The sequence below is a fragment of the Trachemys scripta genome, chromosome 4 (assembly GCF_013100865.1).
Source record: "Trachemys scripta elegans isolate TJP31775 chromosome 4, CAS_Tse_1.0, whole genome shotgun sequence".
Lineage (NCBI taxonomy): Eukaryota > Metazoa > Chordata > Testudines > Emydidae > Trachemys > Trachemys scripta.
Genome location: NC_048301.1, coordinates 30,546,573 through 30,573,312, shown reverse-complemented (window position 1 = coordinate 30,573,312; position 26,740 = coordinate 30,546,573). Strand labels below are relative to the sequence as shown.

The 26,740-nt window shown below is 43.5% G+C and overlaps 1 protein-coding gene across 1 annotated transcript in view; it reads right to left on the bottom strand.

Annotated features, from left to right (window-relative positions):
- Positions 1-26,091, bottom strand: part of CATSPERB (cation channel sperm associated auxiliary subunit beta) — an 84,624-nt gene extending 58,533 nt beyond the window's left edge. Inside the window, exons 1-7 of the mRNA XM_034767932.1 lie at positions 26,007-26,091; positions 23,720-23,817; positions 21,682-21,834; positions 20,260-20,320; positions 18,217-18,312; positions 16,471-16,620; positions 1,091-1,183 (exon numbers count right to left, since the gene is read on the bottom strand). Of these exons, the coding sequence (XP_034623823.1) occupies positions 1,091-1,183; positions 16,471-16,620; positions 18,217-18,312; positions 20,260-20,320; positions 21,682-21,834; positions 23,720-23,817; positions 26,007-26,091 (736 nt within the window). The remainder of the gene's footprint in view (positions 1-1,090; positions 1,184-16,470; positions 16,621-18,216; positions 18,313-20,259; positions 20,321-21,681; positions 21,835-23,719; positions 23,818-26,006) is intronic.
- Positions 26,092-26,740: the final 649 nt, after the last annotated feature.

Genomic DNA, 26,740 nt, shown 5'->3' with positions numbered 1-26,740 from the left:
TGGGGGCCGGGATGGGACGGGGGAGCGGGGCTGGGCCAGGGGCTGGGGGCTCGGGGGCGCCGGGGGCTCGGGGGCCGGGCCGGCACCAGTGGCTTGGGGGCCGGGCCGGCGGTGCCAGGCCGGGACAGGGGCTCGGGGGACGGGCCGGCGATGCCGGGGGCTGGGCTGGGGACCGGCGGTGCGGTGCCGGGGGTGCTCGGCCGGGGGCCCGGGGGACGGGCCCCCGAGGGCCGGGGACCGGGCCGGGGACCGCAGTGCTGGGCGGGCCGGGGGTGGTCGGCCGGGGGCCGGGCCCGGGCCAGCCTGGGCCGCGCCTCCTCCCCCCACACTCCCCCTTACCTGCTTCAGGCTTCCCGCGACTCAAATGTTCGCGGGAAGCAGGGAAGGGGGCGGAGACTTTGGGGCGGGGGCGGAGTTGGGGCGGGGGGCGGGGCCAGGGCCCCGTGGAGTGTCCTCCTTTGGGAGGCACAAAATATGGTAACCCTATAGCACGGACTCTTTAAGAGCTTCCTAGGCCAGCTCAGCACTCACCCAGTACTTAAGTACTTCTTATCTTACAAAGGACTGGAAAATAGCCCTTTCCAGAGCACACTTTCCACTCCAGTTAGCTTGTAGGGACCACCATGGCAACTCTGTAATGTCCTTGTCTTCAATCTGACAGGGTTCAAAGCACCACCTGTGATATTTACCTTTTCTCTTGTCTGGATTGAGAATGTGGTCAAGCAAGGGACCAAGACTGTTTCAAATTAGTTTCTACTACTTGCCACTGATCTAAGCAAGCCTTCCTTCTCTATGCATGCCTGCTATGGATTTATAAGTTTTGGTTTTATTATTATTTCTTAAGCTTTTTGGTTTTATTATTGACAATTACATACACATTATGCTATATTTTGATGTAATTCAAGATGATCTCTACTGATCTCAAGGGGAGCAAATGTGGGTAGAAATGGGTCAGAGCACCCCACCACGGTTCTGTCAACACAAGTCTAAGTGCAGACTTGAGTCTCTCACATGACAGTGTAATGAATGTACCACCCAAGCAACCAAGAACACTGCACTTGTTAAATTATTAAGAAGAAGAAGGAATTACCATCGTCTAGGAGACTACACAGGCTGTCTGTCATATTGAACCACTTTGTATCTCGAGATATAAATCCAGAATTGGTAACTCCTAAATAAATTCCTACAAATAAAAAAAAAAAAAAAGAAGATTGATGTAGCAATGAAAGGAAAATGGACAATCTAAAAGCAGATGTCTCACAATTTGTAAAAAGTATTTTCTGGTACAATCATATGAGGCCAAATCCTATACTCTTCACTCTGGAAAAACTCTCACTGACTTCATAGGATTGATTATAGGGTTGGAAATGCTGTCTTCTATTGATCACTTCAATACAGAAGCTTCTGTGTAACTTTTGAGTGAATGACAACTGAGTAAGGACTCCGGGATCTGGCTACAGATATCAGAGATGTTTGAAACTCCATTATCTTTGGTTTTGAACCACTTTTCAGAGCTTTTAACTTGAATTTTGGGTCTGAAACCCCAAAATCAAAAATAAAGCTCAGTTGAAGCTGCCAAGTTTTACCTGTTTTCATACTGTGATTTGGAAACCACAATAAGGTTCAGATGTTGACTTTCCAAATCAATCCGTACCACATAGTTTTGATATGAAACCATAAATGAGACTCCTATTTTATTTTGAAATGGAGACTAGAACTCATTTTAAGGATTCGCAGACTTTTTAGAAAACAGACTGAGCTGTGATTTTTATTTATTAAATGCTGTCTGTGCTCAATGCACCTGCCCAGATGAAGGTCCAGACTTACAGTGGTGCAGATTTCTTCCCTGATTTTAACTAAGCACATCTTGCTTTTGAGGGATATTGTTGAAAGTTCAGGAAGCATTTCAATGGAATGAGAGTAGTCATTCAGCACAGAGGTAAAAAGGGAAGACGGAAGGGTGTATCTAACAAGAGTGAAAGATGTACACATTGAGTTTGTCATGAATTATTGAAGTGCCTGGTCCCTTAAAAGCCAGTTTTACCATTCACTTTTATGGGATCAGGTTTTTCCTCAGCTGAGTTTGACCACTGTCAGTGTTTGTGATGAAAGCTTGGAACAGCTACAATAGATATTTCAATGGGAATTCCTATCAGGTGTCTCACTCTGTATTTCAAGCACTGTGTTATGATTTCATTGAAATTAGTGACTGAGAAACTACAAAAAGTTTCAGATAGTGTTTTTGTTACCCAAAACTCTGAAAACTAATGTGTAAATCTTAACAAAACAGGCTTTATTGGAGTTCTAGTAGATCATCTGGCTCTGAAATGCTGTGACATTAATGATTGTGGTCATGAGATTTCCTTTTCCCATCCTGGCCAAAAAGCAGTAAGTGCAGAGGAGTATGGAAAGTTTTAAAAAGAAAAAAAAAATTGCAAAGAAATTATAGATTTGGTTTAGTTTTAGTTTTGGGAGAAGTTTCAGGCTTTGCTACCTCATGAAATAAAAAGTTATTTACCCTACAATAACTGGCTCTTCAAGATGTGTTGTCCATATATATTCCACTTTTTGAGTGCATGCACCAACTGCACTCTAGATGGATTCTTTTAACCAGCATTGTCTGTTGGGGAGTCTATGCCCTATATATCCTTATGCCTCTGACTGAAGAGTGGTGTTGCCCCAACCACCCTTCAGATTCTTTGCCCCATGAAATCTTGATGTTAACAGACTCTATAGCACCGAGTATGGGGGAGAGGTTGAGGCAGATTCTGGAATGTATTTAGTTTAATCTATATATAGGGACATGTATTGAAGAACCACAGCTACTGTAGTGTAAGCAATTGTTTCTCTTTTGTTGCTTGTGTATATACAGTATATATTTCACTGCTAGTGACTCACAAGCAGTGATCTAAATTATAGAAGGTAAGTACTCAGAGTCTACCTAAATGATGACCATAGGAAAACTCTGCCAAAGTCTGCATCAGGTCTGGATGTTCCATGACAGAACAGTGTTGGATGAATATGAGAACTAAAGGCCATGTTTATTACTCTATAAAGAGTATGATTGGTATATTGCTCAGAGAGGCAACAGAAGTTGCTTGTGCTCTCATAGAGTGGGCTATGACCCTTAATGTTGGGATTACAGAAGCCAACTCATAGCAAGGTTTGATACAGACCAAAATCCAGTTTGAGAGTCTTGGAGTAGAAAAGACCTGGTCCTTAACCCTATCTCTATATGCTATGAATAGTCTGGGGGATGCTCTGAGTGGCCTCGTTCTATCTGTGTGTAATAAGAGGCCATCTAATGTATGCAGTTTTGCCTCACCTTTTTTCAAACGTGGGTTTGTAAAGAATATTGGAAGGTGAATAACTCGACTTAAATGGAAATCACAGATCACTCTTGGTAGAATTTTTGAGTGAGGTCTTGATGTCTTGTCTGTATGAAAGGCTGTACATGAGGGCCTGCCATTAAATCTTGTAATTCCCCCATCTTCCTACTTGATGATATTGCTACCAGGAAATCTGATTTAACAGAAAGATGAAACAAAGAGCAAGTAGCCTTGGGTTCAGGTAGAGGTCACATCAGCCCTGCTATGACTATATTTACAACCAAGAGAAGGATAGGTCTCTAACCGGGGGGGGGGGGGGGGGGGGTGTGGGAGGGGGAAGAAGAGGGAGGGAGGATTAGACCCTCATAAGCCCCTTTAAGAATCTAGACATGATGGGACGATATAATGTAGCATATCCATGAATTGGAAGGTGGAGTGATCACATAGCTACTAGACGAACAAGCTCACTGATAGTCCTGAATTCTTTAATTCCAGAAGATAGTGTAGAATCTCAGTTCTGAAAGGTGACAATTAAGTCCTGACAGGCCCATTTTATAAATCTCTTCCACATAGCAGAACATGGGTGCCTGGTAAAGTCTTTTCTACTATAGATAAGGTTGTCCTGGGCTTCAAACAAACATGCTCTGATGCGGTCAACCAACTAACATCCATGCCGCAAGATAGAAAGTGCATGGATTGGAAGGCAGGACTTGGCCACAATACTGAGAATTAGGTCTGGTAGTAGAATCAGTATTTAGATGGAGAGGTTTCTGAGACCTGAATACCAAAACTGCCTTGGCAACCATGATTATCTTGATCGAGACCTGCTTGAGCTTCCTGAGAATTCTTGGTTTTAATGGAATTTGGGTGATGTATAGCAAAAGTCCAAGGACCATGGCATCCGGATTGCTTCTGAAATGGATCCCAGGCTTTGCCCCCCATCTGGAGCAGAAGCCATGATAATTCCTGTTCTCTCTGATGGCAAGAAACCGACTTGAGGAATTTGGTTAAAATCACATTGTCATCTATGGGCCATGTATGATTGTCTGCTGAGGCAATATGCAATCATGTTCTGTATTCCTGGTAGATGCACTGCCCTCATGGTGATTTCACAGTAATTACGTAAGTTCCAAAGTAGTGCAGGCTTTTGACATAGTGAAGTGGATCTTCCTTCACACTTGCTAGTTTTATATAAACATGGCTGCAGTAGTTGTCTGTCATGTCTTTTATAATGAGGCTCTTGAGGGTTGAAAGGAAAACTGAGCATGCTTGACAAATGACTCAACTCCAGGACATTTATGTGGAGCTTCTCCTCTTGAGGAGTCCATAAACTCTGTGTTTATAGTCATCCAGATAGGCTCCCCGAAGGTGGAAGCATCAATCACCAGCCTTAGATGGAAGAGGAGGGAGAATGGAACCTCACTGCAGACTTTTGTTGGATCCATCCACCATTTTAATGATGACTGGAGTCATGGTGGAATACGTACAGCATGACAAGTTGATGTTTGCTTGGCTGATATACAGACTTCAATGATCCTTGCATACAGTACTGGGGAAGTTTGGCATGCTGAGCTATGCAGAAGAGAAGAATGAGGGGGGATTTGATAGTTGCTTTCAAATACCTGAAAGGGGGTTCCAAAGAGGATGGCTCTAGACTGTTCTCAGTGGTAGCAGATGACTGAACAAGAAGTAATGGTCTCAAGTTGCAGTGGGGGAGGTTTAGATTGGATATTAGGAAAAACTTTTTCACTAGGAGGGTGGTGAAGCACTGGAATGGGTTGCCTAGGGAGGTGCTGGAATCTCCTTCCTTAGAGGTTTTTAAGGTCAGGGTTGACAAAGCCCTGGCTGGGATGATTTAGTTGGGGATTGGTCCTGCTTTGAGCAGGGGGTTGGACTAGATGACCTCCTGAGGTCCCTTCCAACCCTGATATTCTATGATTCTATGAAGGTGCAGGAAGCCATGTGGCCCAGCAGTCTGACCAAGTTCTTACTGATGTCCTGGGCTGAACTCTTAGATGGTAACATAGGTCTAAAATGGCTTGGAATCTCTATGGTGGTATTCTCAGAAATGCTCACAGTTCCACGCGCAGGGCCAGGTAGGCAGGCAGCGCTTCAGAGTCTCAATGCATGGATGAGACGCTGGTGTAGAGAGGAGGGGTTTACATTCATTAGGAACTGGGGAAACTTCTGGAATGGGGGGAGCCTATACAGGAAGGATGGGCTCCACCTAAACCAAAGTGGAACCAGACTGCTGGCACTAAACATTAAAAAGGTTGTAGAGCAGTTTTTAAACTAGGAGATGGGGGAAAGCCGACTGCTGCAGAGGAGCATGTGGATCGGACAGAGACTTCTCTTAGGGGAGAGTCTAATGATAGAAGAATCTCCAGGTTATAGTCAGGAGCAGAGAGTGGAAGAGGATAAAGTATGGGCCAGATCAGATGATAAACATTCACATAAAAAAGAATCTGATACATCAGAAAAGGGCAGACAAACAGTGACAAGTTTTTAAAGTGCTTGTACACAAATGCTAGAAGTCTAAATAATAAGACGGGTGAACTAGAGTGCCTTGTGATAAAGGAGGATATTGATATAATAGGTATCACAGAAACCTGGTGGACTGAGAGCAATCAATCAATGGGACACAATCATTCTGGGGTACAAAATATATCGGAAGGACAGAACAGGTCATGCAGGGAGGGGAGTGGCACTATATGTGAAAGAAAATGTACAATCAAATGAAGTAAAAATGTTAGCAAATCCGCATGTTCCATAGAATCTCTATAGATAGAAATTTCATGCTCTAATAAGAATATAACATTAGGGATCTATTATCGACCACCTGACCAGGACAGTGATAGTGATGATGAAATGTTAAGGGAAATTAGAGAGGCTATCAAAATTAAGAACTCCATAATAGTGGGGGATTTCAATTATCCCCATGTTGACTGGGAACATTTCACTTCAGGATGAAATGCAGAGATAAAATTTCTCGATATTTTAAATGACTGCCTCATGGAGCAGCTGGTACGGGAACCCACAAGGGGAGAGGCAACTCTAGATTTAGTCCTGAGTGGAGTGCAGGAGCTGGTCCAAAAGGTAACTATAGCAGGACCACTTGGAAATAGTGACCATAATACAATAGCATTCAACATCCCTGTGGTGGGAAGAACATCTCAACAATAGGGTTACCATACGTCCGGATTTTCCCGGACATGTCCGGCTTTTTGGGCCTCAAATCCCCGTCTGGGGGGAAATCCCAAAAAGCCGGACATGTCCGGGAAAATTGGGACAGGCGGGGCTGGCAGTGCTGGGCCGGGGGCCGGGCCGGCGGTGCTGGGCCGGGGGCGGGGCCAGCGGTGCCGGGCCGGGCGTGCCGGGCCAGGGGCCAGCGGTGCCGAGCCGGGGGCCGACGGTGCTGAGCCGGGGGCCAGGACCGGGGGTGCTGAGCCGGAGGCTGGGACCGGGCCGGCGGTGCTGAGCTGGGGGCCGGCGGTGCTCATCCGGGGGCTGGCCCAGGGCCCAAGCCGACCCAGGCTGGAGAGGCCGCGGGGGCCAGACTGGGCCGCGCCTCCTCCCCCCACCCCTCCCTTACCTGCTTCAGGCTTCCCGCAAATCCAATGTTCGCGGGAAGCAGGGGAGGGGGCGGGGACTTTGGGGAAGGGGTGGAGTTGGGGCGTGGGCGGGGCTGGGGGCAGGGCCGGGGCACTCAAAATATGGTAACCCTACTCAACAGCCCAACACTGTGGCATTTAATTTCAAAAGGGGGAACTATGCAAAAATGAGGGGGTTAGTTAAACAGAAGTTAAAAAGTACAGTGACTAAAGTGAAATCCCTGCAAGCTGCATGGGCGCTTTTTAAAGACACCATAATAGAGGCCCAACTTCAATGTATACCCCAAATTAAGAAACACAGTAAAAGAACTAAAAATAAGGCAAATAGAAAATTTGGCAGTGTTTATGCTCCTAAGTGCAAGAATGTAATAAGAAAAGCCAAAGAGGAGTTTGAAGAACGGCTAGCCAAAAACTCCAAAGGTAATAACAAAATGTTTTTTAAGTACATCAGAAGCAGGAAGCCTGCTAAACAATCAGTGGGGCCCCTTGATGATCGAGATACAAAAGGAACGCTTAAAGACGATAAAGTCATTGCGGAGAAACTAAATGGATTCTTTGCTTCAGTCTTCATGGCTGAGGATTTTAGGGAGATTCCCAAACCTGAGCTGGCTTTTGTAGGTGACAAATCTGAGCAACTGTCATGGATTGAAGTGTCACGAGAGGAGGTTTTGGAATTAATTGATAAACTTAACATTAACAAGTCACCGGGACCAGATGGCATTCACCCACGAGTTCTGAAAGAACTCAAATGTGAAGTTGCGGAACTGTTAACTAAGGTTTGTAATCTGTCCTTTAAATCAGCTTCTGTACCCAATGACTGGAAGTTAGCTAATGTAACGCAAATATTTAAAAAGGGCTCTAGAGGTGATCCCGGCATTTACAGACTGGTAAGTCTAACGTCTGTACCGGGCAAATTAGTCGAAACAATAGTTAAGAATAAAACTGTCCGACATATAGGAAAACAAACTGTTGAGCAATAGTCAACATGATTTCTGTAAAGGGAAATCGTGTCTTACTAATCTATTAGAATTCTTTGAAGGGGTCAACAAACATGTGGACAAGGGGGATCCAGTGGACATAGTATACTTAGATTTCCAGAAAGCCTTTGACAAGGTCCCTCACCAAAGGCTCTTATGTAAATTAAGCTGCCAGGGAATAAAAGGGAAGGTCCTTTCATGGATTGAGAACTGGTTAAAAGATAGGGAACAAAGGGTAGGAATTAATGGTAAATTCTCAGAATGGAGAGGGGTAACTAGTGGTGTTCCCCAAGGGTCAGTCCTCGGACTGATCCTATTCAACTTATTCATAAATGATCTGGAGAAAGGGGTAAACAGTGAGGTGGCAAAGTTTGCAGATGGTACTAAACTGCTCAAGATAGTTAAGACCAAAGCAGATTGTGAAGAACTTCAAAAAGATCTCACAAAACTAAGTGATTGGACAACAAAATGGCAAATGAAATTTAATGTGGATAAACGTAAAGTAATGCACACTAGAAAAAATAACCCCAACTATATATACACAATATGATGGGGGCTAATTTAGCTACAACAAGTCAGGAAAAAGATCTTGGAGTCATTGTGGATAGTTCTCTGAAAATGTCCACGCAGTGTGCAGAGGCGGTCAAAAAAGCAAACAGATGTTAGGAATCATTAAAAAGGGGATAGAGAATAAGACTGAGAATATATTATTGCCCTTATATAAATCGATGGTACGCCCACATCTCGAATACTGCTTACAGATGTGGTCTCCTCATCTCAAAAAAGATATACTGGCACTAGAAAAGGTTCAGAAAAGGGCAACTAAAATGATTAAGGGTTTGGAACGGGTCCCATATGAGGAGAGATTAAAGAGGCTAGGACTCTTCAGCTTGGAAAAGAGGAGACTAAGGGGGGATATGATAGAGGTATATAAAATCATGAGTGATGTGGAGAAAGTGGATAAGGAAAAGTTATTTACTTATTCCCATAATACAAAAACTAGGGGTCATCAAATGAAACTAATAGGCAGCAGGTTTAAAACAAATAAAAGGAAGTTCTTCTTCACGCAGCACATGGTTAACTTGTGGAACTCCTTACCCTGAGGAGGTTGTGAAGGCTAGGACTATAACAGAGTTTAAAAGAGAACTGGATAAATTCATGGTGGTTAAGTCCATTAATGGTTATTAGCCAGGACGGGTAAGGAATGGTGTCCCTAGCCTGTGTCTGTCAGAGGGTGGAGATGGATGGCAGGAGAGAGATCACTTGATCATTGCCTGTTAGGTTCACTCCCTCTGGGGCACCTGGCATTGGCCACTGTCGGTAGACAGGATACTGGGCTAGATGGACCTTTGGTCTGACCCGGTACGGCCTCTCTTATGTTCTTATGTTCTCTGATGGTAGATAAGCCACCATTGGTGTGGAGTAGAGACTGGCTCTTATGAGGTTTATATTTTTTCCAGTCACTATTGATTTGTCTTTGTTTATTTCCAGTCCAAAGAGAGATGCAGTTTGCTGAATGGAGCCCACAACTTGCTGGTATAATTTCCTATGAATAAGCCAATCATCCAGGTATGGGAACACTTGAATTGATAGATTTCTGAGGAAGCTGCCACTACCATGAAGCACTCTGTGAAAACTGGGTGCTGCTGACATGATGATTGGAATACTCTGTACTAGTTATGATATATCTTTGGAGGGCTGGGTGAATCATGGTATGAAAATAGGCATCCTGAAGATCAAGAACAGCATATTAATTGATCAGATGAAGGGATGAGATAATAGAGGCAAGGGAACCATCCTGAACTTGAGCTTTTGGATGAAGGTGTATGGTTGCCTCAGGACCAGAATAGGTTGTAAACTTCCTTTTTTGGAGGAATATGAAAATAGTGAGACTAAAAATCCTGTCCCCTATACTCTTGAGGAACTTCTAGTACTACTGCAAGACTGAGAAGTGATTGCACCTCTTGAAATACCATGCTGTCATGAGACGGGTACTTGAATAGGGACAGGGAATGTGGATGAGGGTCTGCAATTGGATGGATGAGCCCACCTGTGACAGGGTGCATAAACCCTGCAACAGGCAAGGAGGAGTTAAAAAGCAGCTTTGGGTGCAGGCAGCCCTGCCCTGCCCCTTCAAGGCATGCCAGTCTTGGAGGAGGAGCCTTAAAAAGGGAAACACCCAGTTCAGAAGGGCCCAGCCTGATGAGATGGGCAGACCTCTCACCCTCAGCTCCCAGAGAGGAGCACAGCAAAGAACCATGCTACCTTTGGTTACCCATGAGCACAGAGAGTAGAACAGACAGCAGAAGGATCTTGGCTAGACAAAGGAGCTTGTCCTGTAGTTCATTTCTTTAGTTTAGTCTCCTTTCCTTTGTTACTTTGAGACCTGAGATTAGGGACTTGACACCAAGGCAAACATCTGCTGAGAATACAAGCTCTTTGAGGAGAAGTTGGGTCAACGTAGGAAGTAGTCCACAGAAAAAGCAAGAAGTCTGACCAGACAGATGTAACCACCTGTTACTAGGGTCCCTGAGTTAGAACCAAGGCTAGAGGGAGGGACCAGGGTTTCCCTACAGCCTCACAAAGAGACTAGCATGAAGACCTCTGTAAGCAGTTGCTCTTACTGTTGTCGCACTCCCTGGCATCAGGGCACTATGTTGCAGGATACTTCACTTCTAACACCCTCTGGTGGCCACTTCCAGACAGAGACAGGCTATCATGGGGCCAAGGATCTTTTGTGGCCTGGCCCTCCAGCCAGGTCACTTAAAAGTTCTAGCCCTTCTGGGATAACAAAGGCTCAACTATAAATCCAAATAAAGCCAAACTAATAATTTTTCTGTCTCTCTGAGCTACTCTAAAATCTTCTGCTTTTGCCCTTACACTTGCAGAATTCCTTCTATTCTTCTTCTTCCCCAAAAGGATTCGTCCACTGCCTCCTTTCCCCATGGACTCTGGCAGAGAGTTCATGGACCTCAGAGGTCACCCTGCTCCTTACAGGAACTAACCTGCTTCCTGTGGGTCTCTTCCAGCCTGACCTCCCCAGGCCCTTCCCAGATCAGAAACTCCCTTTGCTTCTCTCTTCCCTTAGACTGAGTACACAGCTCTGATTAGGCAGTCCTCTCTTGATCCCCTGCAGCTGGGATTAAGTCTCCACCCCACTCAGCTGGGACACAGCTTTCTGGTCACAGGCAAAGCTGAGCCCCGTATGCCTTAAAAGGTCAGCCAGCCTGTGAAAACCCCAAACACCAGGTGCCAGAAAGTCTACTGGGCCTGGACCTGAGTTGTTGACCTAGTGTGAGGTCCTGGGAATACTGAGTGAAAACCCTTGTTTACCCAAAAGGGCTGAGACCAAATGTAAGCTAGTCAGAGGGCCGAGCCACATTGCAAAGACTACCAGTCTCTCTCATTTAGAAGGTAGATGTTGAGTAATTTTTCTTTCCAAACAAGTCCAATTTTTTGGGCTGTGGTTTTCAGAGTAGATCTTTGACACTGATGTGTCCTCTGATTGGTTGCTGCAACTCCCATAAATGAATATAAAATTTCTCAAATCCCAATTGAGAGAATGTGATAGCAGAAGTCTGCTCTCTTCAATGTTGGAACCAGAGAATCAGGCATCTGCAAAGACCTCACCAAGGTACTAAAAGTTTATCATTTACTGGTAAAGTTAGACATCCAGGAGTTGTCGTTTGGAGAATGTCCAGGACTTTGTGTGATTTTTCTTGAGCCACCTCAACAGCAATTTCCAACGTATTGTCAATTCTCCTCAAAAGGTCCTGGAATGTTTTGTCATCATCTGGGGTGGCACTTGATAACTCAGGCATTAATGCCTCATCCAGACTTAATGAGGACAAATGTATAGGGGCCAGATGGTCTCCAATCTAGGAATCCTCATCCAAAACTCAGACAGTGAGATCAGGTAATGAAGGCATAGGTTGGGCTGATGATGGATACCCCTTTTGAGGTGCACAATTGGGTCTAGCCCTGGATTGGGCTGCTGGTTCAGGTCTTTTTGTTCAAGTTATTCCCCACAGAATTCAATATGGCCAAAGGTACTGGTAAGCATAAGGGACTGGTAGCCAAGGAAGAGAGCTCCAGGGAGTGGTGTCCATACCTATGCCTATGATAATAGGAATCAACCCTAGAATCTCTCCCACAGGTAAATGTTCCTGAGTACCTTGACCTTAGCAATTTAGCTGATGAAGGCTCTCTACTGTCCTCAGACTAGAAGAGGAAAAAGAATACTCCTCTTTAAGAGGAGAGGCAGTACCAGTAGGCTTGTGTGGAGCCACCACAGAATGTTTTAGTTCACAGAGAATGCACTCGGTACCATAGTTGGGACAGTGGCCAGTACTGGCAATGGTGACTTTACCACTGGTAACGGGGGAGTCCGCTACTGAGGAGACTGATAGGTCTTTGGATACTAAGTAAATCTTTGGTACTAAATATGACAGTGCCTATGATAAGCAAGCTGCCATTGCCAGTACTGGGGTAGAGGATACCGGAAGAGTCAGTACTGGGGACATCAGTACCAGATGCCTTGGCACTGAGGCGTCATTATCAGGTGATCTCTTTAGCACCAAAGATGAAGGTTCTGAGATAAAGTGACTGGTGCCTGAATTAGCACTGGTCAAACCTTTTTTGTCTCATGAGCTATCCTTGGCCTCTGATGCTCAAGAAGCTTAATGGGCCTTAGAAGTAGAAGGACCCAGAGAAGGAGTTCTGTCTTTTTCCCCTAAAAGCTCCTTCTTCCTACTGCCATCCAATGTTTTCCTAGAGGAAGAGAACAAATCCTTCAGCACAGGAACATCAGAGACACAAGTGGAAGAGGCAGTAGGAGCACATTCAGATGAGAGTGCTCAGATGTTTCTGTTCCTGGAAACCCAGGATCCATGATCAGAGGAAGGATGCATCATTCTCTCCATCAGAAAAAGTTTTAGCTGAGCTTCCCTGGCTCTTTGGTTGTCTTTGAACGGGACTTACAGCTGGCACATCTCTCCCGTGATGTGCCCTTCCCTTAGACACAATAGCATCTAGGATGCCCATAGTTTAAAGTCACTATGGCCTTATACAAAGGGCAATTCTTAAAGCCTGGGGTTTATGATCAAACAAAGTGACTGAACTCAGTGCTGAAAGTACCTCCCCCAAGCAAAATAAAACTAGTTTCCTCACAAAGAGATGAAAGGAAATGCTATAAAAAGACAAACTATACTAATCACTAAGTATGTGCTTACTACGACTACCTACGACTATTCACATATACAGAAAAAGGCCACACAACTCAAAAAAAGCTCAGACACTGCAAGTTCTGACTGACTTGTAGCCACAGATGGTGAGAAGGAACAGATGGATGGAACAACTCTTTATGCCCTCAGTTGGAGGCACGAAGACACATAGGGTGCAAGTGCGGTCCCAACAGACACTGCTGAGCAAAAATATTCATCTTGACAACCAACACTGGAATATATGGAGGATACTTGCTGGAGGATTCTCTGCACCTTGAGGTCTTTAAACCACGATTTGAGAATTTCAATAACTCAGACATAGGTTAGGGGGTTGTTACAAGAGTGGGTGGGTGAGATTCTGTCTCCTGCATTGTGCAGGAGGTCAGACTAGATGATCATAATGGTCCCTTCTGACCTTAAAGTCTATAAGTCTGTGAGTCTATATGCAGACAAGCAAGTGCAAAACCACCTCTCATCTCCTACCACTTGTGAGACTACCTGTTTCTATGCTTCTTCCTATGCCTGAAACAGATTCCCTGATCTAGTATGCCTTGCAAATTCACCTTCCTCCAAATCCCTATTCAAAATCCATTTATTTCAGCAAGGCTTTCACTCATCCCTGCTCTCAGACCTCTCTTCATAATCCTTTCATCTACTCTATATTATGGTTTGACCACAATGGACTGAATCTTGAAGTCTCTACTCAGTCAAAACTCCCATGTATGCCAAAAGGAGTTTGATTTGAGTAAAAATTGAGTAAAAAGCGAGTAGTAACTTCAGGATTCAGGCCAATATGTATTAAAAAAAACATGCACCATGGAATTGCTAAGAAGTGTCAGGACAGGCAGGCAGGCATCTGACTGTCACTAGAGCAGGAGCAGTCTGTCAGAACTACCAGGCTGCTGGGAGTATCCCGAACAAGGTAGTGATGTTGAGCAGACTGGGGTGGCTATATTGTATTAGCAGCCTCTATACCTGCCTTGCTGTCACCTAGTTAGACCCTGGCTTGTTGATTGGCTGGACCCTTAGGACTCACAGATAATTATCTCAGGTGATGTGTGAGGTTCATAACATGCAGGCTCAGGGATGACTCATCAGACTCAGAACACTCATCACAAGAAGTGAGCGAAGACAATTTTTAAAATTGCTCAATCATTTTGCTTTTCTGTTGCTTCCCTTCCCTCCTGTCCTACCTCTATTTTGTTAATTTGGATTCTAAAATCTTTGGGTCTGTGAATTTATCATTTTACATGTCTATAAAGCAACTTTGATACCAATGGTGCTATATAAATAGTAAATAAATAAAACCATTTTGTCCATCTCTAAAATGGATTAACATTTGGTTTGGTAGCTCTTCCCATAATGGTGTGACAGACCAGATTACCCATAAACTCTGCTGCTTTTTCCAACAGATACAGCTAAACAATAGTAAGTTACTGAATATCTCTATCTTTACTTTGGTTTTTGTTTTACAAGATTACTGTTAAGCAAGTTTGTGCTGGTTTTACTTTTCAGCATTTCCTACATCGACCATTAGATGGCAGTGCTCACTTTTATTTGCATCTCAGTCCTCGTCTGTCTGAGATATTAAAGCTAATTTCACCATACTGTACAACAGAGTATAAGCCTTGGTCTACACTGGGGGGGAGGGAGGGAAAATCGATCTAAGTTACGCAACTTCAGCTACGTTATTCATGTAGCTGAAGTCGACGTACTTAGATCCAGGGCCGGCTCTGGCTTTTTGGCTGCCCCAAGAAAAAAAAAAAAAAAAAAAAAGGGGGCGCCAGAACAGCAAAGCAAAAAAAAAAAACCCACACCTGCGGCGTGGCCAGAGCGCGGGGGCAGGGGGACTGGGGGGGGGGGGAGGAGGGGGCGGGAGCGGGCAGGAGAGAGAGAGAGAGAAGGGGGCAGCCAGGGCTACAGCAAGGGTGCTGCCACACGGCCCCTCCTGCTGCACCGCCTCCTGCCGTGAGGGCTCCTCTCCGGTCAGCAGGGAGGGAAGGAAGAGGACTGCCCTGCAGGGCGCTCCGGTTCTCCGTGCCGCCGCCCCCTACAGGGCGGCTGGAGCGGAACAAAAACAACAACAACAAAAAAGCGTCCATGCTGCCCTAGGATTGGGCAGAATGCCGCCTCCAACAATCTGCTGTCCCAAGCACCAGCTTGCTCAGCTGGTGCCTGGAGCCGGCCCTACTTAGATCGACTTACCGTGGTGTCTTTACCATGGTGAGTCGACTGCTGCCGCTCCCCCGTCGACTCTGCCTGCACCTCTCGCGGTGCTGGAGTACAGAAGTCAACAGGAGAGCGCTCGACGGTCGATGTATCGCGTCTAGACTAGATGCGACAAATCGATCCCCACTGGATCGATCACTGCCCACCGATCTGGCGGGTAGTGTAGACATACCCTCAGAGTGATTGTCTAAATGTGACCAAGTTTATCAGGACCAAAAGACATCTAATAATAGAAGGTCATACTAAAAATCAACCAATGGTCCATCCTCCAGCAGGGGTTCATTGCTGGCTTCTTCAGGGGAAGGTTTAAAACCTTCATAATTCAACTAAGTGTGCAACACTACCCTATTGGGAATTATTTTCCTGAACCCAAATGATGATCAAAATATATCTGGGAGCATGATACATTAGACGGGGTACTGGACTGGGGGACAACTTTGGTTTTATTTCCAACTCTACCATCAACTTGCTAAGTGATTGTGGTCAAGTTACATCACTCCTCAGTGCCTCCAATCATTTTTACAGCCGGTAATCTGAGGCACTGAGACCCACAAGTAATTTATGTATTGCGTAAAAAAGCATGTCAGAGTGCCCTCTTCTGGGAATGAGCAAAACAAAAGTGGCCAATTAAGACTTTTCTATACCATTCATTAGGTCAGGTGACAATCCTATTTCCTTCTTTCTCCTCTAAACAGTGCTGGCCTTTAAATCTCTCTGAATGTCTCAGATAATTTCAGTTGCTTTTTTCCAGACCTCTTCTCTTTCTGCTTTGCCTTTTTGAAATGAAGGGATGCACCCTAAATTCAACAGTCAAAGCGAGGAGGTATCATTGATTTGCATAACCGAAATATAGTATTTTTGGGAGGTTTCTTTTTTCACCTTTTGGCTGTGATTGCACACGGGGCCAGACAATGTCACTGACCTGTCTAATTTTGGAAGGGAGGGTACAGATGTTTACATAAGGTAATGCGAGAGGTTCTATTTATTTCAGAACCAGGGAGAATATGTGAATAGTACAAACTGTTTGATCCAACTTACGTTGCCTTGCACTGGTCTACAGATTTATGGTGAATATATTCAAACACACAGATACACAACTTACCATGTACTGTATCGTTGCATATAAGAGCAATTACTGCCACATCATTAGCACAGGGGCATTTTGACACTGTGATATTTATTACATCTGGTATTAGAACACCAATTTCAGTAGAGCCTATTGGTTTGCCAAGATGCCACTGAAGAAGAGGCTCTGCGGAAGAAAAAAGTCTAGATGTTTAAAATATACAAAGCATGAATACACTGCATGTTTATTTAACCATCCTTGCCACTTGTCCTATATATTTCATGGATAAAGAGAAGACAAATGTAATTGGTTATAAGAGACTAAGTAAGAAATGAACCTAAAGTGGCTTCACATTTGGAGTGCAATAGAGAAAGAATGTGCACGTGGACGAGGACATATGTAAGGGCTTGCCTATACTACAGAGGTACAGCTCCGGCACTGCAGCTGTGCTGTTGTAGGATAGACACTTGTTACAGTGTTACAGAAGGGATTTCCCCCCTCACTAGAGTAAATCCACCCCTATGAGAGGCGGTAGCCAGGTTGATGGAAGAATTCATTCAAAGGTTTATAACTTGGTGTGACAGGATGCTATCAGCAGCACCCTGATTATTGACATTACAGACCTAGCTGAGGGTAACTTTCTGGGGATTATGAGCAACTGGCTGACAATCACTCAGCTAACAAGGTAACTGGGGAGACTGTAAGGGGAGGATCAGGAAGCAAGGGGAACTCAAGGGCAGTGCGAGAGGAGCTCAGCTCAGAAGGAAGCTCAGAGGGTGAGCAAGGGCTGGGGAGTGAGGGCTGCAGGGAAGCCGGTCTTTGCTATTAGCCTGTGTTGCATATTCTTGTGAAGAAAGAGGGAAATAAATTCACACTTTGGTGAAAGATAAACGGCATGGTGTACGTTTGAGATTATGAACCATCTGAACTGGCCAGGCAGTGAGGTTCACCAGGTAGTGACGGAGACACCCTGTGACACTTGGCCAAATTCAAGTAGATTTTCACAGGGTCAGGAAAAAGCACAAGGGATTGGCCTGACACAAAGGCTACTCCCATGCCAAATTTTAAATCTCTGTTCCAAAGCAGGGAGGCTCTCAGATCATTTCGAAGTATTTTTTAACGGAGAAAAACATATTTTCCTCTTAGCCTCATTCTTGGAAACAGCTGAACTATATTGGTTGAAATAAAAAAAAAAATCAGCCTGAGGCAGACACCAGGCATAGAAAACTTCAGCCCAAACCACTGAAATTTCACAAAGTTCTAAGCAACTGAAAACAGGAGATTTTTCATGGGAAGTATGGGCAACCTTAATTAGGCAGTGTTGCCAATAATAACCATGTTATAAGACAATAGTCTTGACAAAGAAATTAGGAAGACTCTTTAGCTTGCTCTACAGAAGGGACATAGTTTTCTAATAAAATTAACTGAAAAAGGTGCACTGATCATCTTGTTATATTTTTCCACAGACAGAACTTTTTAGATGAACTCTATCCTGTACTGAGGTTGTACAATAACTATATGAATATGATTAAGGCATTAAGGCAATTTAGCATGTGTAGAAGAAACTGATTTTTAAAGAATTTTTTTCAATTTTCCCCTAATGGTGTCACTAAAGGGCAGAGTTAAGGTTATTTGTGTGCCTTAGCAGTATGTTTCCATATCTTAAAATGTTTAGATTTAAGTGTAAGCTTAACTCAGACTAATATCATCCTTAACTGCATTTTAACAGGGTATTTTAAAAAAAAAATTCTACATGATTCTCTCTTTCTAAATGTATCTTACCTCTAAAAATATCTAGTAGTGTTCCTTCAGTAGTAAACATGTTTAATCTATGATGCATGGTGAATCTTACAAACCATTCCTCTATTGGAGCAATATCTGGTTGAACATAAAGTGAATATAAATGGACAGCATTTAGAGTCTTCTAAAAACACAACAGAAAAGTGATTCGCACAGAAGGTTCTTTGTTCATACTTCAGTCTGCCTTCATACAATGGTTTTCCCATAACTTGAATCCACCCAAACTGAATAACTTCCCATGACATTCCTGTTTATAAAAAGAACCAAACAATTCTGAAGCCTTATTCAGCGAAAACATTCATTGAAGTCAATGGGAAGGTTTCTTAAATAAGTGCTGAATAAAATTGAGTAAAGTGCATCAGGAACTGGCCCAAAGACTATTTGTTATGTGACTTCATTTCTCAACATTTCACATAGCAAGGTGACATAATACATAGAATATATAAGATGAAGTATATTTGGATTTTTAAAAAGCTAAAGATACAGTGTCTCACTGATTCCTAGTCAAAATATTTATCTGCATTGTCTTGGATACAAACACTGCCGCACAGAGTGAAAAATTGCTGAAGGACCAACAACTAGGAAACTGCTAATATAGCTGGGGGTCTATCTAGTCTGACATGGGTTTATTTAACATCTTTAAATAAGTGGAAGTGGGAGTAAACCAAATAATGAAATTAACAGATTATATTAATCTGTTAATCTAGGGGGGAGGGATAGCTCAGTGGTTTGAGCACTGGCCTGCTAAACCCAGTGTTGTGAGTTCAATCCTTGAGGGGGACATCAAGGGCAAAATCAGTATTTGGTCCTGCTAGTGAAGGCAGGGAGCTGGACTCGATGACCTTTCAAGGTCCCTTCCAGTTCTAGGAGATTGGATATTAGGAGGAACTGTGAACAACAGTGACAGCAGAGAAATATTCCTAGATATGTTAGAAACGAGGACAGAACATAACAAAAAGTTTCAGATTGGGAAAGTGAAAACCAATACAGAGGAGGAAAACCAATATGAAAAACAGATTCACAAGGCAGGGAATGAACATGGAAAGCCACAACTCTATAAGAAACAGAGGTGATAAAGGAAAACAAACAGGAGTTTCCAATGCAATATGCCAGTGTAATTTTGTCTACGAAGCCATGAAATCTCAACCAGGGAGAAGATAGTCATTGGCAAAGGTTATTCAAAAATAGGTGCCTAAAATTAGGCACCTAAATAACTCTGGCCTGATTTGTTTAGTGATGAGCACCTTCAGCTGTCACTGAAATTCATTCAGAATTGCATAACTCAATATCAAAAAGATATTAAAAATTAAATGAAGGTGAAGAAAATAAAAATTACTAGATTTGTAAGGAAAGACTAACAAGGCTAACTATTTACAGAATGGGTCAGAGATTACTATATGAGGACATGATCTACAAGTATATGAGGGGGGCCAAGAATGAAAAGGACTTCTATAAGGTGGTACAAAGCAGTGGTGTAGCTAGGACAGAAAAACTAGGTGGGCCCTGGATTTCGGGTGGGTAGGCAATGATGGGAGGGTGAGGGAAGGGGAACAGGAAGAACCAGGGAGTGCAGGAGGGATTCCATGCCCTGGAGTTGGGGGGGGGGGGGGGAGGGGGAGGGATAGTTGGCATGAAGGGGAGGGACCACAAAAAGGATCCAGTGCCCTGGGGAGGAGGGCAGGAGGGATGGGGGAGTCTGCCTCCCCCCACTCCCTTTCCTGCTCAGCAGGCACCTGGGGTGCACAGGCTGTGGGGTGAGCCCATAAGGCGGGAGAGCCCACTGGGGCTCAAGCTCCGCCCACCCCTCCCAACCCCAGCTCAGTGTCATGTCTCTCTCCTGCCGGTGCTGCATGCAGCTGTCCCAGTCTCTGGCCCTAGGGCTAGCCCCGTCCCCTCCCGCCATGAGGCAAAGAGCAGGTAAACCTAGTAGTAATGGGATGAAATTAAGAAGAGTAAAACTTCAGTTGAAGTTGAGGGAGAACATGGTGATAGTGATATGTATGGAACTAAAAATATAGTTTTTACCTGTATTATATGTAATATTTCTTCTGGGGATATCAATAGTCCAGGTAGACTGACTTTCTTCCTTTCATTAAAAAAAAAAAAAATCAATGAAATATTTTATTTCTCTGTGATTCTAAGTTACACATTTTATTTTGCCCTTTTTTCCATTATTTTCAAAGGGTGTCAAAACTTTGGATTAAATCATCTGTGATGAAATGGAAGCACTGCAATCACACAGGCTGCTGTCAGATTCTGTCTTTTACGGTATTCTCTCTTTTACGGTACTTATTCATTGTATCCACACTTTATATCTATACATGGATGACGGATAAAACTCATTGAAAAGAATAAGCATGATTCCATTCCTCACCATGAAGCCATGGCAGAGTGAGCTTGGCCCCACGAGTAATTACCCAGGGTTCCAGGTGGGCTTGTAAAGCCCATGCTGAAGCATGCACTGCTATGGCTTCCTGCTCCAGTACCCAAGTTAGCAAGATTCAAACTAGCTCAGGTATGCCAGCTTGCGCTGCAGTCACCCCCTGGGGTTACAGTATAGTGGTACAACTTGTGTGTAGAGATAAGGCCTCATTTAAAGCTCTGGGGATGGCTTGAATAGGTAGTCACAGCAGGACAGGCATTCAGATCTGATTCAACACTGCTGAAATTTCAGACACTCATCAATTGATGTCCCAAAAATGGAAGAAATAAGATTGTATCATACTTATTCTGGGCTGTAACCCACTATTCTGAAATGCCTGCAAAGCCTGAACAAAGCGTGGGGAAGAAGGGTGGCATCCAGAACCTGTTTCTTCTGGGTTTAGCGCTTTAATTCCTATCTGCCATTAAAATGGTGCATTCAGAATAGCTTGAAACTTTGAAAGGTTGCAGCACTTCCTTTCTCTGTGCAGATAAGGCTCTGGCATTCCATCCAGATCCCAACCCAGTGCATTTCCTTCTCAATTGGTTTGCAGCTTGCTAGTCTTTTGACTTGCTGGCCTGCAGTTAGCTCTTCTAGCTTCTCTTGAACGCTGCTTTACCTCCTGTTTCTCTGCCCATGCCTCCCTATGGCGCCGCCTCTCTCCACCTACCTCTCACATTCCATTCTTACTTCTCCAAATTCCGCACCTCATCTCTCAGAAATAGCCCAAGCCACCATGCACCTGACCTGACCGCTCAGCTGCTACTACCATTTCTCCCTGCTTCATTTCTGAACTATAGAAAAGTATCAGGAATGAAGGGGTTACACTGGAGGCAACCTTATTTAAGTGCAGTTCTTCTGTATTTGTATCTAATTCTGATAGAAATGCAAAGGTAATCCAACAGCCTGGTAGGAAGGAAAAAGTGTTAAGTGAGAGGAACAGGCTAAAATTGCTTTTTTACACTGACCAGTGCTTGCCAAATTACTGTTTATCAAACGTGTATTGAAAAAGAACAAAATGTTACCAGTTTCATTCTGAAGTAGAAGATCCCAGAATAGGTACTGTTGAAGATCTGAATGCTGGGAGCAAGCCCTGATGAGGTATATCGCAGAAGAAGCTTTTTTCTGTTCTCCAAAGTATCCTCCTGATTTACATTATATAAATGACAGCTGATTTTCTTTGAGGAGGAAAAACCCACAAACTTTTAGCAGGGGAACACCTTTCTTCCCCCAACATGCTTCAGTTACCAAAATGATCAAACATTCAACAGGCCAGTTTAGGTGGATTAATTAGTGGGATTTGATTGCACATATCAATTTGCCCTGCAAATCAACATATTGTAACAAATCCATGACCAGCTAGGGCTTCACAGTATCACTACAATGCACATTACAGCCATGCTGAACTTCAAGTCAACTGTGGGCATAGGAATAAGATCCTCTAGTTCCAGAAGCACAGTCCCCTACCACTTGAGCTGAAGGAGAATCTTCACTAATAGTTATCAGGACAAGGTCAGTTGAAGAGTTCAGATTCTGTCAGTAGAGGTAATTACAATGTAATTAATTAAACACAAAACCCTATAATATTAAAACTTTAATTTTCAAAATGTGGCCTCTATCTATCTGTGTGACAGCAACTTCACATGCACCATCACTTCTATATGTAAGTTTTACACACTACAGCTATCATTTTTATGCACTAACTGTAAAAGGAAAACAAATTTGCGCAAGCAAGTCTAACAATCAGGGTCATCCAAATGTACAGGCAAATGATCAAAGCGATACAAGTGATAGTGTGCAAAAACTACCATTGCAAATGACTGCAGGTGCACAATTACACACCTATAAAGTACAGGCTTGAGTTTAAATATCAAGATCTGGCTGTAAGATTTTGAAATCTGGAAAGCTTGCCATTGATGCATGAGACAGAACAGAATGCAGCCTTTGGAGCTACAATAGTAGAAAATGCATATTTGCCTATGAAATACAAGTGCATACAACTCCAAATATATTTTAAAAAGAGGTATGGTGTATGTGCAGTATACCAATGTGCCATTTTTAGTGTCACATTGGTGACTGTGACGGGGCGGCTGCCCCTCACTGGCAGAAAAGGGGTTAAAAGCAGCCCTAGGGAGGCTGCACCGGAGGCAGCCAATTAGAAAGGGGCGGCGAGGAATAGCCAGTCATGACCCTGCAGGCCTATATAAGAAGGGCTGCAGAAAGGGGAGCTAGAGAGAGCTCCTGGCTGGCTGCTAGAGTCTGGAGGTTGAGGCTTTACGGTAAGGGCAAAAGAGGGTGCTGGAGCTGCATGGGAAGCGGCCCTGGGACAATGGACTGCAGTTGCAACTGAGGGAAGTGGCTAGATGGAGATTGCAGGTCCCCCGAAAGTGGTGAACCCAGAGTGTGGTGCAGCTGGAGGGCAGCGTCATGAAGAGGACACTGTAGTCCTGGGAGTGACATGGGTCCAAGAGCAGAGGTGACGGTGGGAGAGACACCACCAGAAGAGGGTGCAGAACTAATTCCCAAGACAGCCAGTAGGAGGCGCAGCAGTGGTGAGTTCCACCCCATCACAGTGACCAAAGCTTGTGACCGAATAATCTGGATATTCTTCATATATCCATTATTCATCGGAAGGAATAGCTCTACTGGGATAATTCCAGACTATTGTTAAATATATCCATTAGTAAAAGTAAGCCAATAAAGAAATATCCAGATTATTTGGTCACTGAGATGTTAGGTAAAAGCAGTAATCCATTGCAAATCTAGGGGAAATTACCTTTTTGAATGATACCAGATCACTGCACTCTTCAATGCCATAGGTCAACTCTCAAATCTAATTTGTTACCGTGAGGTCATCATTCAATCAATCTAATGAGAATTATTTCACTTTTAATGAAGTCCTTATTATACATGACAGGTTTACACATATGGTAATACTTTCAACTCCTAAGAGGAATTAATTCACAGTCCTTGAATTATAATAAAATAGTAAACCACAGTGCTGTACTTTTTATCCATATGCATTGAACAATTACAAATATAAAGCTTACCTTGGGAACTTACCAAATTTTGTGAACCAAGGTACAATTTAATGACCTTGGGCTTTGGGCTTGCATCATCTAATGGTTCAGTATAGCAAGAGAAACTTGAATTCTCCTTCACTGAGGGAGACAAAAATATAGTTTAATCATTGAAATATCCTTTGTAGAAATGTCTGTTAAAGCTAAATATTAATTTTGGAAAGGAAAAAGATAATGTACTAACTTGTACTAGGTATAAGGAAAATTAGCAAACACATTGAAAAAAATTACACTCATCTATCAGGACCTGACCATAGAATCATAGAAATGTAGGACTGGAAGGGACCTTGATATGTCATCTACAGGGCCGGCTCCAGGCACCAGCTTAACAAGCAGATGCTTGGGGCGGCCAAAGGAGAGGGGCGGCACCTGTGGCAGTTCGGGGCGGCAGGTCCCTCACTCCCTCTAGGAGCGAAGGACCTGCCGCTGAACTGCCACCGCTGATCGCGGCTTTTTTTTTTTTTTTTTTTTGCGTGGGGCGGCAGAAATGCTGGAGCCAGCCCTGGTCATCTAGTCCGGATGAGCTGAGGCAGGACCAAGTAAACAGACCAGCCCTGACAATTGTTTGTCCAACCCGTTCTTAAAAACCTCTAATGATGGAGATTCCACAACTTCCCAAGGTAATGTGTTTGAGTGCTTAACTACCCTGACAGGAAGTTATTCCTACTGTCTGATCTTTGGTGCAATTTAAGCCCATTACTTGTCCTGTCCTCAGTGGTTAAGGAGAACAATTTCTCACCCACTTCTTTATAACAACTTCTCACATACTTGAAAATTGTTATCACGTCTCCCCTCATTCCTCTCTTCTCCTGACTAAACAAACCCAGTTTTTTCAGTTTTTCCTCGTAAATCATGTTTCTTAGACCTTTAATCATTTTTGTTGCTCTCCTCTGGATTTTCTCCAATATTTTCACATCTTTCCCGAAGCGTGATGCCCAGAATTGGACACAATACTCCAGTTGAATATCAGTGCTGAGTACAGTGGAAGAATTACTTCTCCCATCTTGCTTACAAGACTCCTGCTAATACATCCCAGAATGATATTCACTTTTTTTACAACAATATTACATTGTTGACTCGTATTTAGTTTGTGGTCCACTATAACGCCAGTAACCACATGTGACTATTAAAAGCAATCTTTAAGGCTCTAGTTCCTGACAAATTCCAGAGTGCCTGCTGATTTTCAGGTATGAATTAGAAAAAGTTCTACACAGCTCTTTTTGTCTGGCATTTCTACAACACTCCCCACAAGGGTATCTGAATAATGAACATGGTAAATTAAATCTGCATATTTTTGCCCATAATGGACATTCATATTGGGTTCTACTCTTTGCCAATCTAGGAGCTCTGCTTGGTTAGTCTGTGAGTGTGTGTGTGTGAGAGTCCAAGGACACTGATTTCGAATGAAATACCAGAGGCTACTAGACTGAGCCAAAGTCTGACTGTTTTGAAAGGATACGTCCAGATGCATCTTTTTACAAAAGCTTTCCTATTATAATGAACAACCACAAAATACTCACAACCCAACCAAGCAGGTATTTGGAAACTCTCACTAGCCATTGTTCTGAGCATTATCTGTCTTCTTCCAGCAGAATACAGTTTTCTCAGGGTGTTGTGGGTAGCTAGGTATTTTGTAATGAAGCTGGGTTGTGATCCATTGATGGCTTTGTAGAACAATGCTAAAACCTAGAAATTGGCATTGAAAACAAATTGGGAGGGAGAGGGGAATGCAGAAATCTGTCGTGTGATCTCAATGGCTTCTTCTGCTGAAAAGACAGGCTGCTTCATTCTGCACGAGCTGGATGTTCTGTATTACTTCCACCTTCAACTCTAGGAGCAATGTTACATTAATTAGATTGGATGTGACAAATGCATGGATTGCTGTTGTCAAGTCTTCATCTTAAAGGAATATGCATAGTCTTCTAGCAAGCTGAAGGTGGAAGAAAGCATCTCACCTGTGTCAGTATCTGGGGATCCAGTGCAAGTGATGACTACTGGTATTATATAATCTTTGTAAGGCGCTCAAATGCTGTAGTGATCAGCATGGGAAAGAGATCAAATGAGATTGAACAAAAGAATGGTTTGGCCAAATGTGCATAAAAATGTTATGGTACCTCGCCACATGATACAAGACCGTGCATTGTAAGTCATCATGGGCCTATGGTACTGATAATTTCAATATTACCACTTTACATCTCTGAATGTGAGTCCGTAACTATTCTCCTGCACTGACTACCAGTAAGTTAACATAGAGCTATATCACAACTTGCCTTCCACATTATAAGTGATTCCTGAAGATAGATTAGGCATCTTTAAAATTGCTCCAACTGCAATATATAAAACCAGTGAGTCCATCTGTTTAAACAAAACAAAACAACCACCCTCATTTTATAATCTTAACAACATATTATGGGAATCTTATATCAGTTCTACAGAAACTGAGGCCATTTCACAAAAAATTATGCTAGAGACTTGCAAGACTCTTGGCTTCTACTCTCTTCTCTATCACTGGCTTTTTGCCTGACCTTGAGCAACTCACTTGACTTCTCTATGCCATACTTTTCCTTATTTGGATTACGCTACCCATCCTGCAATGTCCCACAATGCAATTCTCTCTTGTAGAGAGAATGCTGCAGAACAGGCAGTACTAACTAGTTGTTAGGGTCTATGTTTAACTTTTGCCGCTGACTAGCTGTGTGATCTTGGGCAAATCACTTCGCCTCTTTGTGCCTCAGTTTTCCCAGCTGTAGAATGAGAACTCTCAGGGGCATTGTGAGAACTAATATTTATAAACCACTTTGAGACCCTGGGATAGAAGGTGTTATATAATATATACAGCATTTAACTATCAGGATTTCCAAACTCTTAATAATTCCCTTTGTCTTAATCTTTTCTTCTTCATGCTGTCCCCATTTGGCTCACTTTATTCTTTTGTGTGTATTCAAGACACTTCATTTCCTCTGAGTGCAGCTCTAAAACAGCAAGCAAAATAGACCCAGTCCTC